Here is a 14,430-nt window from a genome sequence, read left to right as displayed (position 1 = left end):
CTGCACTAACATTACTACTCGGGTCAAATGGCCCTATTAGTAACGGCTCAGTCCTCCCAATCTTTGAATGGCACACCCGGTACATGTTCTCGATGATTGAGAAAATGCAAACCGAGAACATCAAATGCTTCACCCCCAAGGTCGACTACGTAAATGAATTTTTTAGCTACACCCATGAACTGATGAAGAGACTCGCCTGGTCAGCATCTTGCAGTTCATGGTTTAAGATGGGGAAGAAAGATGGTCCGGTGACTGCTTGCTGGGCTGGCAGTCGGCTTCACTACTACGAAGTGATGAAGAATGTTAGATGGGAGGACTACGACATTACGTATTGGACCAAGAATCGATTCCAATTTCTGGGTAATGGATATACGCAGTGCGAGCTAGATCCCGAGGGGGATCCGGTATGGTATTTTGATGATCCTTTTGTCAGTACCTAGAATCAAGCCGTCGAAATGCGGCGGTCTAGTAATAAATGGACGATCACGAAGGTCTCGAAGTTGAATGATAGATTTGTTAAAGCCAATCAATGATGCTCAAACAACTATATCCATGTAGCTACATCGCAAATGATATCCCTGATGGCACAAGACTACTGTCAACCAACGACTTTCCAAGCAGATACAATTTCGTTTGCAACCTCTATGCGAATCTCACGGCGAACCAGCCACCTTCAATCCACATCATTCCCCTACGATCAACATCCCCGTCCCCATCTCCAGCCCCTAAGCTCGCTTCCTTCTCGATAAAATTCACCCTACAATCTCTTCCCTAATACCCTCCCTCAACCCCTCCATTCCTCCCCTGCGACTTCAACACTGTATCGCCCGGCAAGCGAGAGCTTGGACTTTCACCCCGATGATGAGATGATCTTGCGGGTCGTGTATTCGGCTCTTGTGAACCTCTCTCTTTGTTCTTGCGCAATTTGCTGAGCATATATACCAAGCACATTTCGAGATATCGTGGAGACTTTGGATGAGGTGGTTTGTGAGTTTAGGTAATGTGATTGGTCGATGAAATGAGGTGAAGAAGTGTGTGGTATATGATTTGACCAGAAATTGATTGATTTGACAGAGGATGAGACGGAAGCTGTCTGTTTGTTGACTTTTTCAGAGCTCTCAAGATGTGGGGAGAAGGAATGTTTATATGCCAAGTTGCGAAGTGGTTACTTTCTTTGACGTACAGGAAGGAAGTATTTTTACGTTAAGATGAGAAATTGAGGTGTCTGCAAAGCCTCAGCTGACACAACTGTCTCATTCTATTAAACGTTGCGAGAATCAATTACTGTTTCTGGTATTCTGGATGCACCTGTCAATTTACGAAATATAGTAACTTTTGGGTGCATCGTGCTTACCCGATTGGGCATGCAGGGAGCAGCTAGCCCCCGTCCAATCTACACCTTCAACAACAACTGGCAATTGAAAATGGAGATTTCTGATAACCAATCGAATTGTTTCAGCGAATTCTATGATATATTAAGCGTCTGATTTGTATCAAAAAGCGACTTCTACTCTCCTCCTATCTAGCAAAAGAAATAGAGCCCATTAAGTCTGCACCACAAATGTAGTGCTCTTCAGAGGCAATCCATCAATGCTCACACAAGCTAAACTCTCTTTCCTCGAAAGCACGAGTCTGAGCCACCACATACTTCTTCCGCTCTTCCATCAACTTCAACCTCAATTCCTTTGCGGTCTCCATACTGATTGGGAAATCATCAACACCCTGGAAGATCTTATCCTTCATCTCGTTGCTCAGCTTTGCCAAAGCCTTTCCGCTTCCTGAGACCTGCCTATCTACCTCCTCTCCCCACCAATCAATCTGTTGAGGAGGTACATTGGCAGTGCTGATGATCTTCATTCCTGGATCGACCAAGAACAACGCAAGAATTTTGCGATGGCCTGGTTTACTTGGATCTCGGAGCGAGAAAGGCTGTACTTGATGCTGGAGGATGTTGGGGAACGTGAGCAGGCGTCCTTCAGAACAGACCACTGAGCCAACTTCTTGCACAGCAGCGCTGTCATTTTCGCAGCCGTAGATCTCTGTCAGCCAGTCGTGAACTCCTTGAGGATAGGGCAAGGTGTAAGTTAGCACTCCTGAATGACAAGAAGAGCAGAACAGTTTCGATGCTACATACCATCTCAGAGGCTTCATCTGCATCGGATTGTTGTCGAAAAGCGAGCTGGCTCGGCATGATATTCTCGTTGTCGTAGTAGTATAATGCTGTTGCGCAGATGTGCTCGTTGAGCTGTCCCTCGACGTGCCAAGTGCCTCCCTCGTACTCGGGGTTTTCTGGAGTAAGCTCGATGTTCGCAAGCCTGGAACGCCTCCTGTCAGCAGAGAGAATATAATCCAACATTACTTGGCTGTCCTACTTGACGATGACTTGGAGTCCACGACGAGCATAATCTTTGACCAGGTCAACAGTCTCTGGTAGTTCTTTCGGTTCAAACTCCCCTGGCTCGGGTTGCTTCGCCTTGCGAATATCGTTCTCCCACTGCTCACGTCTTTCCCAGTAGTCGTCTTCATCTTCGCCTTCTTCTTGCTGTGGTTTGAGGTCTTCGGCCATATCCTCCGGGTCAACCTCATACTCGAGTTGGTACTCAATCCGCCAACTCGTGCTGTAACCTTCTCTGAGAGGTGTGAGAGTCATGTTCCACAACGGAATAGTTCTGGTAATCACGCTCTCAATGATGGCATAGAGCTCCTTGTTCTTCTGAGGATGGAGATTGTTGATGTAGCTCGTAATCCTGAGCATGTCAGCTGTACCCAGATTAATTGGGTAACAAAGATCCGTACTTAGCATTACCGCCTGTGATATCAACCTCACATGGAAGCCATTGAAAGTCTTTACCATATGGCGATGGATCTTCCCCATACCCATATGAGTGGCTTCCTTTACGATCAAGCTTTGTCTCTTTATCGTTTCGAATAGGGATAATTTCGCCTTTGCCACAGCTAGGAATGCAGTCTTCCAAGCCAATCAAGCTATCCTTTAGCACGCGACTTGTACCATAGATCAGAGGGAACAAGGATGGATGGACGAGATCGAGAACCTTTCCGTTTGAGCCAGGGTGATAATCCTTGTAGATAGCTGGGATGTCTTCCAATCTCCGAGCTTGTTCCTGGAGTGCCTTCTTGATGGATTCGGGGATGGCGACGTCTGATTTCACAACGTCTCCATTGTAGACTGATACGGCACCGGTCTCTTTGAAGGTCTTTGCCTTCCAGCGAAGCTCGTCAATCACCCAATTAGCCATCTTCTCTGTCACATCACGACCAGGAGCTGACATTGCTTCGCTCTTCCACTTCTCTGCAATGGTATCATCAAAAACCTAGAAAGATCTTTAGCATGACATGGAATCGCAGAGGGAAGACACGTGAGTACTTTCTCTTCCCATCCAGGCTTGTCCGTCAATGCATTCATGATATGGAGCATTGTGAACTCTCGTAAAGTCGTCAGATAGAGGCTAAATGAGACATTAGTAACGTTCTATGACAAAAGCTAGATCGCTGTACTGGGTATAACCGCCAGAATTGTCGGCATCGTTCAATGCCACTGGGAAGAGATTCTTTCCATAACCTTGGGCAGGCATCACTATAGCTGGCGTATCCTGGTTACGTCCATGGTCATATTTCGTGTATTGTTCATTTGGAGTCCAATTCAGGGGCAGATTCAGCCCAGGCAGGTCGAAACGGGACATTTCCGGTGGAGAGGTTGCCATTGCTATGGTCCTCGATCAGGGTATTACTTTTGGTAGAATCCTCGCGGTTTTCAGCAAGGCAGTGAGCATACAGAAGAGTGATAACAAAAAGTGAGCAGTGGATGAGACTTTATGTGATTTCTGGAGTGGTTGTACAAGTTTGGGCAGAGACAAAGACGGCTGGAAGCGAGAGGCTTGCAAGGGGGAGCAGGCTCCAATCAGGCACCAGACCCAGAAACAGCCACAGAAACGTGATCAAGAGCCACGTGAGTCACAATTCTTGGCTACTGAGGGACCTATCTCCATAATTACCTAAAGGGAATTTGGATGTGGAGTTGCTGTCTTGGGGCGCGGTAGAGTCTCTAGCTACGCATTTATGGAAAGACGTGAATATCTTCTTGCGAGCTGTCGCGATGTAGCAAACTACGCATTCTTATTGGCCATGGAACAGAGGCGCAACGGCAAAGATGTTCGATGGGCTTTGACTATGTGCAAGACTCTTTCTTACGAATCAACTTTTGGATGAATTGGGATTGGGACTATGGGCGCTGCTTATAAGGGTGACTGTCTCCTACTTTCAACTCTTCCTTCTTACACGTCGACCTCCTGTTGACAAGTTAAACATCAACACAACTGCCCAAAGGGGCTAAGCGAAAAACCCCGCGATTGTACCCCACATTCAGCATCGGGATTGTGTTTTTCCGAGCAATAGAAGCTGGAGATTTCACGCAGTAGACTGATTAAATCTGGGAGACTATTAAGTAGCTTCAAGCCAGAATTGACGTGAGAACCATTCTTTTGTCTTTTCGGAAGTGGCGTCAAGAGTTTCGCCGATATTTCTGCTGGTGACTGACCCCTTCATACTGCGAAACACAGAATGAGTTCTATTACCACCGAAGTCATATCGTCCAATTTGAAGGTCAATATGTCAGAAAAGAAATATCTCTACCTGGCCGGAGTCAATGTAACTCACTCCATCGCTCTTCCAATGCATAACCACATCGCCAGATGCCTCTCTCTTCCCTGGACATTCATCAACCAAGAATGTCCCACAATCGACGACGTAATAGCTCTCTTCCGAGCGCCTACTTTCGCTGGCGGCGTGGTTACCATGCCATATAAGAAAACAATTATTCCATACCTCGACGAGATAGATGCTCTTGTTGCCAAGATAGGAGCATGCAATAATGTGTATCTGACTCTGGAGGGGAAGCTAAGAGGTACTAATACAGATTGGAGAGGCATCAAGGGGTGTCTACTTTCTGGAACCAAGTCAGGAGAGAATGAAGGGATGGGAAAGCCAGCTTTAATCATTGGAGCTGGGGGTGCTTCGAGAGCCGCTGTCTATGCTCTGTTTGCCAAGTTGGCGTGTGGGGAGATTTATGTGGTGAACAGAGACCCAGGAGAAGTCGCCGACCTTTTGAGGGATGCTACAGCATATGGTACTTTTGAGACGGACAGACAGCCGAGGATACGACACATCACCTCAGTTGATATGGCAGAGGGATTACCACCCCCATTCTACATTGTCGGAACAGTACCTGACTTTGAAGCCAAGACCGATGAAGAATTAAAGGCCAGAGCGATTTTGGAAACCTTGTTAAAGAAGGACGAGAAAGGTGTTCTACTCGATATGTGCTTTAAGCCGAGAAACACTCGGATACTGAAACTGGGAAAAGAAAATGGATGGAATGTTGTCGAAGGAACCGGCGTGATAGGATATCAGATTGAAGAGCAGTGGAGGTTATGGGCTGGTGCAGGTGAAGGTGGGAGGAAAGCTGTTCCGAAAGAGGAAGCTTGGCGTGTGTTGAGAAAAGCAGCGGAGGAGAGTACTGCTATCAATTTTTGACTGAAATCATTGGGACTGGGATAAGTGGCATTGATAGCTGAAGATGTAAAGAAGTGTAACATTGGCACATAGGTACTGACAAAGCCTGTAGCTTTAGGGGTTCTCGCTAATATTTAGCGACGGCCCACTGAAAAATCAACATAGAACCTGAAGGTATGAGATATCATGAGCAAAGGTTATAAACCCAGCACTGGAAAACGTACTACACCAAGAAAGTACTGTGGGTACCATCATTCATAGAATAGACAGTCTAGACAGCCTGTTGACAAGTTTTAATGCCTATGCTTGGATTTCATTGGCATGAAAGCTCTAGAACGCTTTCCCCAGCTTCCGCTTAAAACTTCAGCCGCCTCTTGCCCCTCCCCCACCTCAACCAACCTCTCAGTGCTTAATTGAAGCTCCTGGGCAAAAATGATGTCTTTGTCTATAGAATATTGTCCACAACATAGAACATTTTGAAACTAATCTTTTGCCCATTGACTACATTGGAAAGGGCACTGGTCAATTGGCACTTTGCCAGCTAAATCGTCCACCTGAAGCAAAGGAACAGCAGACACCCTGCGCCAAGCACAGCTCATCGGGAAATCTACAAACCAAGAAAATGCCAGCCAAAAAAATTCTCCTCCTTAACGGTCCCAACCTCAACCTCCTCGGAACACGTGAACCAGGAATCTACGGCTCCGATACCCTCTCAGACATCGAAACTCGCGCCGTGGCCCAAGCCACCGCAGCAGGCGCAACACTGTCATTCTTCCAAACAAACTGGGAAGGTGCCCTACTCGATCGAATCCACCAAGCAAGGACAGAAGGTGTTGATGCTATAGTGATCAATCCAGCAGCATTTACGCATTACAGTATTGCGTTAAGAGATGCGTTGCTAGGAGTTGATATCCCGTTCGTGGAGGTGCATATAAGTAATGTGCATGCGAGGGAGGATTTCAGAAAGAAGAGCTGGTTGAGTGATAAGGCAGCGGCGGTTGTGTGTGGTCTGGGGACTTTTGGGTATAAGGTTGCGATTGAGTATTGTTTGGAGCACATGAAGACGAAGGAAAAAGTGTGAGGAGGACGGAAGCGAGTTTCTTGTATGAATGCATCAAATGAGATCGATGCCCAAAATTGGGTAAGATTATATAATAAAAGTACAACATTTTTCAGTCAATGCTTTTTATGAGCCTCCAAAGCAGCAGCGATAGCGTGATGGACCTCCTTCGTAGGCAGTTCTGTCAAACCCTTCCCAGTCCACAGCCTATCTTGCTCTAATCCCTGATAAATCATGGCTTCGGTCCCCAAGATAACCTGCCAGCCCAATCTCTCACTCACTTCTGCAATTTCCGTGTAAGGTGTAGGATGATAGCACATCTCCAAAATCGCACCCTTGTCCTCCTTTCCAAGGAAGCATTCAATCACATTCCTCGCCCGAATCTCCTCCGGAGTCTTAGGAGGGAAGTTTGGTATGCAGGCCACGATTGCCCCTGGTGCTGCTAGGTCTTTGGCTTGCTCAATAGTCTTGACATGTACCAAAGACTCTCCAAATCCAGCTTTCTTGCAGTCTGATAGAACAGCTTCAACTTCCGAATCGTCCCGATTTACAAGGTAGATTTGGCTACATCCAAGCCACTTATGCAGTGCATATACTGCAGATCGGCAAGCTCCTCCTCCTCCAATGACAAGACCTGGTCGTCCACGATACAAGTCTTTGCTTGCTCCTTTGGGCAGATTCTGAAGGAAGGCGTCCCGAACTCCAAAGCAATCAGTATTGGTACCGCACATGACCCGCTTTCCATCTTTCTCCTTGAAGAAAATGGTGTTGCATGCGCCGATATCTTTGCCTTCCTGAGTGACTTCGTCCAGATGAGGAATGATTGCCACTTTGTGAGGCATTGTCACTGATGCTCCATAGAACTTTGGGTCTTTAGTGAGGCGAAGAAAGTTAGGGATATCAGTCGAGTCGAGAGGAAGTTGTGACCATTTTAACTTCAGGTTGTCGTAGACTGTCTGGTGAAGGAGTGGTGAAAGGGAGTGAGCAATTGGATGACCGAACAGATAGTTCACTCTTTCGAGATGTGACGAATCTGGTGTGACTGGTGCTGAGGTGGACATGTTGAGATTATTTATCGTTGTCAAATGAATGCTGAATGTTGGAACTCCGTCGAATTTGCCAAAGCAAGGGACTCGTATGAAGCTTCGGTTTGGAGTAAATAAATGCAAGCTTCAAAATGCTCAGATGATGGGGAAACTGTTGAACCGCTTCCTTGATCGTTCAATATGTCCTTTGAAACCAGTTTTGAGGGAGAGAAACAGAAAACGAGGTCTCCGAGACAATGATAAACGAAAGTCTTTATATTCCAAGAACATTATTTGTGTTGTCACGAGAACGCCCAAAGCTGCGGATGAGGGGTCGTCTACGGAAGGGGCTTGGCAAGCGAAATGGCCAAAGTTTTCATCCGCTTCGTCTGAATCCTTATCCGACTGCAACGGCCCAACCAACACGCAACTCCAGGTTCCAAGATGCTCTCCATGCAGAGAAACCGTAAAAATATGTTCAATTGGTCATCACCGTAGGTTCAAACTGCGGGGATGGTGGACCTCAAAAGCCCTGAGCTTCTCCGATGCAGAGGGGCTGATTAGACCTCAATTCCTCTCCCTTGTTCGACGTTCGACCTCCGTCAACATATCAAGCATAGGAAGAATAACCTCATCGAAGATGTCCTACAAGCCTGCCATAGCCTCTATGTCCTTGGGTCGAGCCTGGGTACACAAGCTGCCGTACAAGCTAGACCAAGCTCGAGCCTTCAACCTAACTGGCATCGAAATATTCTTTGAGGATCTCGAATATCTAGCCCGTGAAGAGAGTGGCATATCCGCAGACCAAAATCCCTCCTCAGAAGCACAGTTGAACGCTGCCCACACGATACGAAAGCTTTGTGATGAAAGAGGCCTTGAGATCATTGGTCTCCAGCCTTTTCTACACTATGAGGGTCTGCTCGATCGTGAAGAGCATGCTAGAAAGATCGAGAAGATGAAGCTTTGGTTCAAGATTGCGAAGATCCTAGAGACGGATATCATACAAATACCTGCGAGTTTCTTGGGCAAAGACAAGACTACTGGGGATCTCGATGTAGTGGTGGGGGATTTGCGGAAGGTGGCTGATATGGGACTGCAAGAATCGCCCGTTATCAAATTCGCATATGAGGATTTATGCTGGAGTACATATTTTGATACATGGCAGAAGGGGTGGGATCTTGTGGAGAAGGTGGACAGGCCGAACTTTGGGATGTGCCTTGACACATACAACATTTCAGGGAGAGTATACGGAGACCCAGCAGCTTCGTCTGGAAAGACACCAAATGCAGACGAGGATATCAAGAAGAGTTTGGAAGAGTTGATCAAGAGGGTTGATGTGAAGAAAGTATTCTATATTCAAGTCGGGGATGCAGAGAAGATGCGCGACCCGCTGGTTGAAGGGCATGCCTTCTACGCGGCAGACCAACCAGCGAGGATGAGCTGGTCTAGAAACGCGAGGCTTTTCGCATTTGAGGAAGGTGGGTATCTTCCTGTATTGGCTGTCACGCGTGCGATCATTGAAGGTTTGGGATACAAAGGCTGGGTGAGCATGGAGCTATTCTCAAGGACGATGGTTGAACCTGGAGATGAAGTGCCTACAGCTCATGCCCACCGGGCTTGGCAAGCCTGGGAGAAGCTAGAGAAGGAGATGGCAAATTGGAGGCTCAGATAGTGGCATAGTGTTTCACATTACTGCTCTCAAAACCTTTTATAAGCCTCATGTCACTTTCATTCTTCTTGCATTTCTATGCAGAAGCACTAGAGTGCCTTCTGTTCCTCAACCCACTGCCTTTCCTCGATTTTCTGCTTCGGGTGATCGTGATCTTCAGAGCCGACTGCGATCAGCAACGACTTGAAACACGCCTCTTTGGGATATTACAATAGTCTAAGTTGGTCAAGTGACTTGGAAATCCATCGTGCAAGCACAGTATTTCACCACTTACAACCTTTTGAAGATCCAAATAAAGACTAGCTGCCTACAATATCGCTTCATACAGCTGGACAGATAGGGCTGTTTTCATACTGCTATCATTACCTTTAAGAACCATTAAGCCGTTGAGGTCAACCTCGAACCTTCATCCTCCATTCCACCAACGTCGAAAGTTGACTTATTCATAAGCAACCAACAATACTCCATCCTTTCCCTCACATAGACACGGCCAAAAGAACCACCTAACAACTGTCGGCTTGGCCAAAAAGCCGGCAGCCTCTCGACCTCCTCACCGTCAATTTTCGGTCGTCCACTCGCAGAATGGACACTCCCAGTCCTCGAAAAAGTCCTTGCCGTCTTCAAAAAGCAGATCGTCCATCGCCAACACCGAAAGACAATGTGAGTCTGAATTGCTGATCTGGAAGAGGAAATTCCTCTTTGAAGCAGTACGCTGTTACACAGCTCCAGCGTTGTGGAGCTTTACCGACAAGAAAGGCGGTTGATGCCTTGCCCAGAGAAGGTAAACCATACCTTCTCTTCCTCTATGACTTTGCGAGAGCTTTCTTGCCAACATAAGTTTGTTGACTGTTGCAACAGAAGCCAAAGAGAAAAAGTCGGATGATGATGCGCCCAATCACGCTTGCGATGCTTGCACCTAAAATCTACCTGCTTCGAATTATAGGCGCGCTAAGCTCGCTCCAGATTGGATGGCGATGATTATGATATGTAATGATCTCTCATACAGAAACAGATCTTCGGGAAGTGCGAGGAAATATGCAGAAACCCCATTTGGAAGCGGAAAGAAGATGGAACGAATGAAGCGGAATGGCTCCAACTGATTTCAAGGTCAATTTGGGAGAGGTATTTGGTCGATACACCCATCCCATTACTTGCACGAAAACAAAACTCTTGTGTCTTTCAGTGCCTGAGTGCCGCCCCATGATGATGCAGCACACAGCGACTCGGGAAGATGTCCATTGCTCACTCTGCGTTATTTCATCCTATGTTCTATTTGCGCACGGGGTAATTCTTGTTTGGTGCTAGTCTTGGTAAGAGGTTTTTCCATGCGACAATGATAGGTATCAGGAATTAGTATAGTCGGGAATTAAGCGAGAGTAATCTCTGAAGAGAGGTTAACAGATATTTCGAATTTAGAGCCTATCTGATATGTTTTATGTATTATAGAGATATGGCTTGGATCAGCCTTTGTAAATGTCTATTGCGCCAGATCTCCCGTACCCCCAGCATTGAATGACCTTGAGTAGTATATGTGCAATTATCCTCATTTCCCCCCATACTTGTAATCATGATGTGTCTGTGAAACCCATGCCAAAGAGTATTGCGCAGCTCAGGCTGCTTTCCACTAAGTTGTCCGCCGATTTTTGACATTTGCAATGTTTGTGAGGAATAAAACCAACGCAGAGAGCATAAAGCGGCGCAACTAATAGTACACGCAGAACAGAGCCCTACCCTTACACTTTAAGGTTCTATTCGAGAACTTCGTTGTCATCGGTTTCTTCCTCTGACTAGTAACGAATGTTCGGAAGATTGTTGGTGTGATGCTTGCAACTCGGAGAATGAGCTGTGTTTCCCTCGAGTATGATTCTCTGCCAAGGAGCCAAGCACACATAGCAGAACTCATAACCACATCTGTTGCCTTCGTCGAAAAATTAGCTTATAAAAATAAGAAAGGAGGGTACAGGGCGATCTTACACGACATATGGTCGCAGCCACCTCTCTTTTGAATGCGGGCACCGCAGGAAGGATCAGCACAGGTCTTGGCTGCCAATTTCTCGCGGATGAACTTCTCTGAGGCTGCTTCTTGCTCCATCCTCTCTTTTCTGTCTATTTCGTACTGTCTACAAGTCTGTCCTGAATGCCATGGCATCTTGTGAGTATAGCAGGTTTTGAAGCCACACTCATTGCAAGTCATGATTGGTTGAGCATCTCCACCATCATGGATCTGACCTGAACCGCAATTGGCTCCCAGACACATAGTGAGCTCTGTCATTGCCGATTTTGCAGAGTTTTCATCATACCTGTTTACTATATTAGCATATTGGTCTCTTAGAGCGTCATCAGAGGATCGTAGTACTTCTCAAACGATTTCTTAGAAGCCCACTTCTTGACAACATCGTACTGCAATGCCTCAGAGCACTCTGGGCACTTGATCTTGTCCCAAGCCACTTGCATAATCTGGGTATTAACGCTCTGCTTAATGCAATCCTCGCAGACTGTTGGCCCATGGTCGCATGTCGAAGTGACGTTGGGGAACCGATGTTGAGGGAAGGAGTCGGTACAAACACAGCACTCAGCTCCAGGATACCTTCCCCGCGCAACATCTAGCTGATCTCCAAGTGCCCCAACTGACCGATCCGCTTCTAGCCAGCTTTTGACTATCTCAACTTCCTGATTTGGCAATTCATCTTCAAGTTCAACAAGAATTTCGAGCAGTTTCTCTTTGGTTGCTCCTGAATGTCCTCGTCCTTTGTAGTACCGAAAGACATGGCACATCTTCTTGGCCCGATGTTGAGAGCATCTTAGTCCAAATACGGTTTTAGGGAACTGTAGATACTTTTTCCGGATGCGAGATGAGGCCATTGTTCCGTCGGCGTGGTCGGAGGTTCCACCGTGAACGAAGTTCACTGGGGGTAAGGGTGCGTAAATTCCAGAAGTTATTTGGAGAGAGGGAGCGGCTGATGAAGGTGACTGCCAAGTCACATTGAGGTAATACTGAAAGATGATTTAAGATGATGTTGGAGATGAGAGTGCTTTGAAGGCCTTTAGGAAATGCTGAACTGAATTGACTGTTGTAGCTGAAGCTGAAATAGGTCAAGGCACTTGCAGCAGGAGAGAGAAATTAGTGATAGACTGCAAACAGTAAGAGCCAGATGATGCTATTGAAATATAAACAGTGTTGAGGAGATGTTGCAATGATCGTAGTAACATGGGTTGTTGATGTATTTGATGAGCGAAATATCCACGGGCAAGAGGTATTTGACCATCCTTGTAGGCCTAGCCTGTGCTGGCACTCATAGCCGAAACTAGACATTCAAGAATAGTGTCTTAGCGACATGTGTGCTGAAGTCTGGCATTCACGCCAGCAGTATTCACTTTGTTATTGTCACTTTGTTATTGGGTGAGGACTACTCAAGGCTCATTACTGAGCCATATATATCATCGATCCTGTGTCTTGAAACATCAGTCGAGTAGTCGTTGATTTTTGGGGCACCCAAGTCTTTGAGGACCAATGAGATCGTTCTTCCAATATCAACACGGTCCTTCATCTTCGAACTAGTATGTTATCAGTTCTCTGAATTGCATTGCCTAAACATGTCAGCTTTTCGTTTAAAGCTGAGAATTTAACACATAATCTTCTCCCCAGAATCTTTATTAAATGTGATTGCATTAGTCCTTATCAATGTGAAGAACCGGAGTTCGACATTCGGACCACCGAAGTAGTGGCTTTTGTCGGGTAGATTTGGGTTGCTGCTTTCTTGCCAAACCTAGATGACTTTTTAAAGAAGCTCGTCCTTGGCGAATCGGGTTTCAGGGGCTTCAGGTTACGACAACTGTAGTACATGTACATAGACTTTCTCACTTGGGCCACGCTTCAGAATAATCTTGACTCAGGGAAGCCATCTAGCCAGGTAGGACTCACTGGTTCCGTGTAGTCTGCAACGCTACCTAGAGCAGATTCAGCAGAAGTGTGGGAAGGAAAATATCATTATGCCTTCTACTAACGACATTTCGTTTATTATGAAGATGAATATAGCCAGCAAGCTAGACCTTAGATCAACATTGTGATAGCGTTCGTTGTGTGCGAAGAGACTCCTGTCTGTGACCTAGTTACAGAGATAGCCAAGATCGTGCATTGTTGAAGTGGTTTCCTGAAGGCTTATTGCTTACGAGACTCATGGTAGCTGCTCCGAGTGAATCAGAGAACTCAGGGCATGAAAAAGCTCTTGACACGACGCCATTGATACGATCCTAAGCAACACTTCCAGATACGATATAACAAAGTTCTGCATTGTATTGTTCTAATCTACAGATGATACATTGTCACAGTTTCACAGCAGCAGCCATTGCCATTGCATCGGTGTTTCAGCATCCACCACTTTCAATTTCTCATGTGTAGAAATTACTGATTTGTTGTACAGATGAAGGACCAGGAGAGTTGAGTCCTGATTGCCGAATATAGACTTGTCCATTTGAGGTTCAGAGCTGCCACCCAGAACAGATAGTGACCGCCCATTTGAAGTCGGAAGGTCCAAATCATGGGGAAAACCACCTGTTCACTTCGAAGGACGTCAATGTCACAGGACTGAATACTTATTGCACCTGGTCCAACAGCCATTTCTTACATTCTCACATCTCCTCCATCCTGTAATCGCCAGGGCAACACCAAGTTGTCTCAGTATTAATCCATGGAGCAAATAAAGTGGGTTCCCAAATACGCGAATCCCGCCATTGCGACTGTCCTCCGCCCAGATCCTACCATATAAATGCCCAAGCAAGCGGTTTTCTGCCCCCAACCGCAGCAATGTGTCGCCCACCGACAAAGCGACACAAATTCTGAGCTCAGCTCTTCTATCCTAACATTCTCCGTGGCGGTGAACCACCACGAAGCAGCGCTACCAGGGTTCAATCCTTCTCAGAAGTTGAAAGTCCTACTTCGCCAGGTTGCAGAGTTTGATTCCCAGAGCTAGATCGGTTGTGCTGGGCTAGATCCAACCTGTTGAGCTTTTACTTTCTCTTTCGTATGCATTGGCTCTCTAGGACTATTGAGACATGGAGTTCTATTTTTCCCTCATTCGTTTCTCAGGCTCGCTTCTGGGAATTTGACTTCGGTGGTGTATTGTTTACTTTCCAGGTTGGACCAACAC

At 46.4% G+C, this 14,430-nt stretch overlaps 8 protein-coding genes across 8 annotated transcripts; 4 read left to right on the top strand and 4 right to left on the bottom strand.

The window, feature by feature from the left end:
* The first annotated feature begins 2 nt into the window (after window positions 1-2).
* On the top strand, window positions 3-537 carry ONS95_002380 (uncharacterized protein). Its single transcript, XM_058495634.1, has one exon. The coding sequence runs from the start codon at window positions 84-86 to the stop codon at window positions 438-440; it is 357 nt and encodes a 118-aa protein (XP_058354362.1). The 5' UTR covers window positions 3-83; the 3' UTR covers window positions 441-537.
* A 1,050-nt stretch (window positions 538-1,587) lies between these two features.
* ONS95_002379 (uncharacterized protein) lies at window positions 1,588-1,857 on the bottom strand (the record flags this gene model as incomplete). Its single annotated transcript, XM_058495633.1, has 1 exon — window positions 1,588-1,857. The coding sequence occupies one exon, from the start codon at window positions 1,855-1,857 to the stop codon at window positions 1,588-1,590; it is 270 nt and encodes an 89-aa protein (XP_058354361.1).
* Window positions 1,858-2,017: 160 nt separating this feature from the next.
* ONS95_002378 (uncharacterized protein) lies at window positions 2,018-3,722 on the bottom strand (the record flags this gene model as incomplete). Its single annotated transcript, XM_058495632.1, has 5 exons — window positions 2,018-2,315; window positions 2,373-2,747; window positions 2,797-3,332; window positions 3,386-3,467; window positions 3,517-3,722. 5 exons carry the CDS (start codon window positions 3,720-3,722, stop codon window positions 2,018-2,020), a joined length of 1,497 nt encoding a protein of 498 aa, XP_058354360.1.
* A 595-nt stretch (window positions 3,723-4,317) lies between these two features.
* Window positions 4,318-5,771, top strand: ONS95_002377 (uncharacterized protein). Its single transcript, XM_058495631.1, has 2 exons — window positions 4,318-4,484; window positions 4,578-5,771. The coding sequence occupies exon 2, from the start codon at window positions 4,579-4,581 to the stop codon at window positions 5,548-5,550; it is 972 nt and encodes a 323-aa protein (XP_058354359.1). The 5' UTR covers window positions 4,318-4,484; window position 4,578; the 3' UTR covers window positions 5,551-5,771.
* A 380-nt stretch (window positions 5,772-6,151) lies between these two features.
* On the top strand, window positions 6,152-6,610 carry ONS95_002376 (uncharacterized protein; the record flags this gene model as incomplete). The annotated part of the gene is made up of 1 exon (XM_058495630.1): window positions 6,152-6,610. One exon carries the CDS (start codon window positions 6,152-6,154, stop codon window positions 6,608-6,610), a length of 459 nt encoding a protein of 152 aa, XP_058354358.1.
* Window positions 6,611-6,705: 95 nt separating this feature from the next.
* Window positions 6,706-7,650, bottom strand: ONS95_002375 (uncharacterized protein; the record flags this gene model as incomplete). The annotated part of the gene is made up of 1 exon (XM_058495629.1): window positions 6,706-7,650. One exon carries the CDS (start codon window positions 7,648-7,650, stop codon window positions 6,706-6,708), a length of 945 nt encoding a protein of 314 aa, XP_058354357.1.
* Window positions 7,651-7,678: 28 nt separating this feature from the next.
* On the top strand, window positions 7,679-10,701 carry ONS95_002374 (uncharacterized protein; the record flags this gene model as incomplete). The annotated part of the gene is made up of 2 exons (XM_058495628.1): window positions 7,679-10,064; window positions 10,142-10,701. One exon carries the CDS (start codon window positions 7,679-7,681, stop codon window positions 9,284-9,286), a length of 1,608 nt encoding a protein of 535 aa, XP_058354356.1. The 3' UTR covers window positions 9,287-10,064; window positions 10,142-10,701.
* A 153-nt stretch (window positions 10,702-10,854) lies between these two features.
* Window positions 10,855-12,412, bottom strand: ONS95_002373 (uncharacterized protein). Its single transcript, XM_058495627.1, has 3 exons — window positions 11,640-12,412; window positions 11,258-11,583; window positions 10,855-11,194 (listed from the first exon to the last, which is right to left on the bottom strand). The coding sequence occupies exons 1-3, from the start codon at window positions 12,143-12,145 to the stop codon at window positions 10,986-10,988; spliced, it is 1,041 nt and encodes a 346-aa protein (XP_058354355.1). The 5' UTR covers window positions 12,146-12,412; the 3' UTR covers window positions 10,855-10,985.
* Between the last annotated feature and the right edge of the window lie 2,018 nt (window positions 12,413-14,430).

The sequence above is a fragment of the Cadophora gregata genome, assembly GCF_030347475.1.
Source record: "Cadophora gregata isolate MNR1 chromosome Unknown scaffold_11, whole genome shotgun sequence".
Taxonomy (NCBI): Eukaryota; Fungi; Ascomycota; class Leotiomycetes; order Helotiales; family Ploettnerulaceae; genus Cadophora; species Cadophora gregata.
The sequence above is the reverse complement of the archived record's forward strand: the minus strand, read 5'-3'. Positions and strand labels throughout refer to the sequence as shown.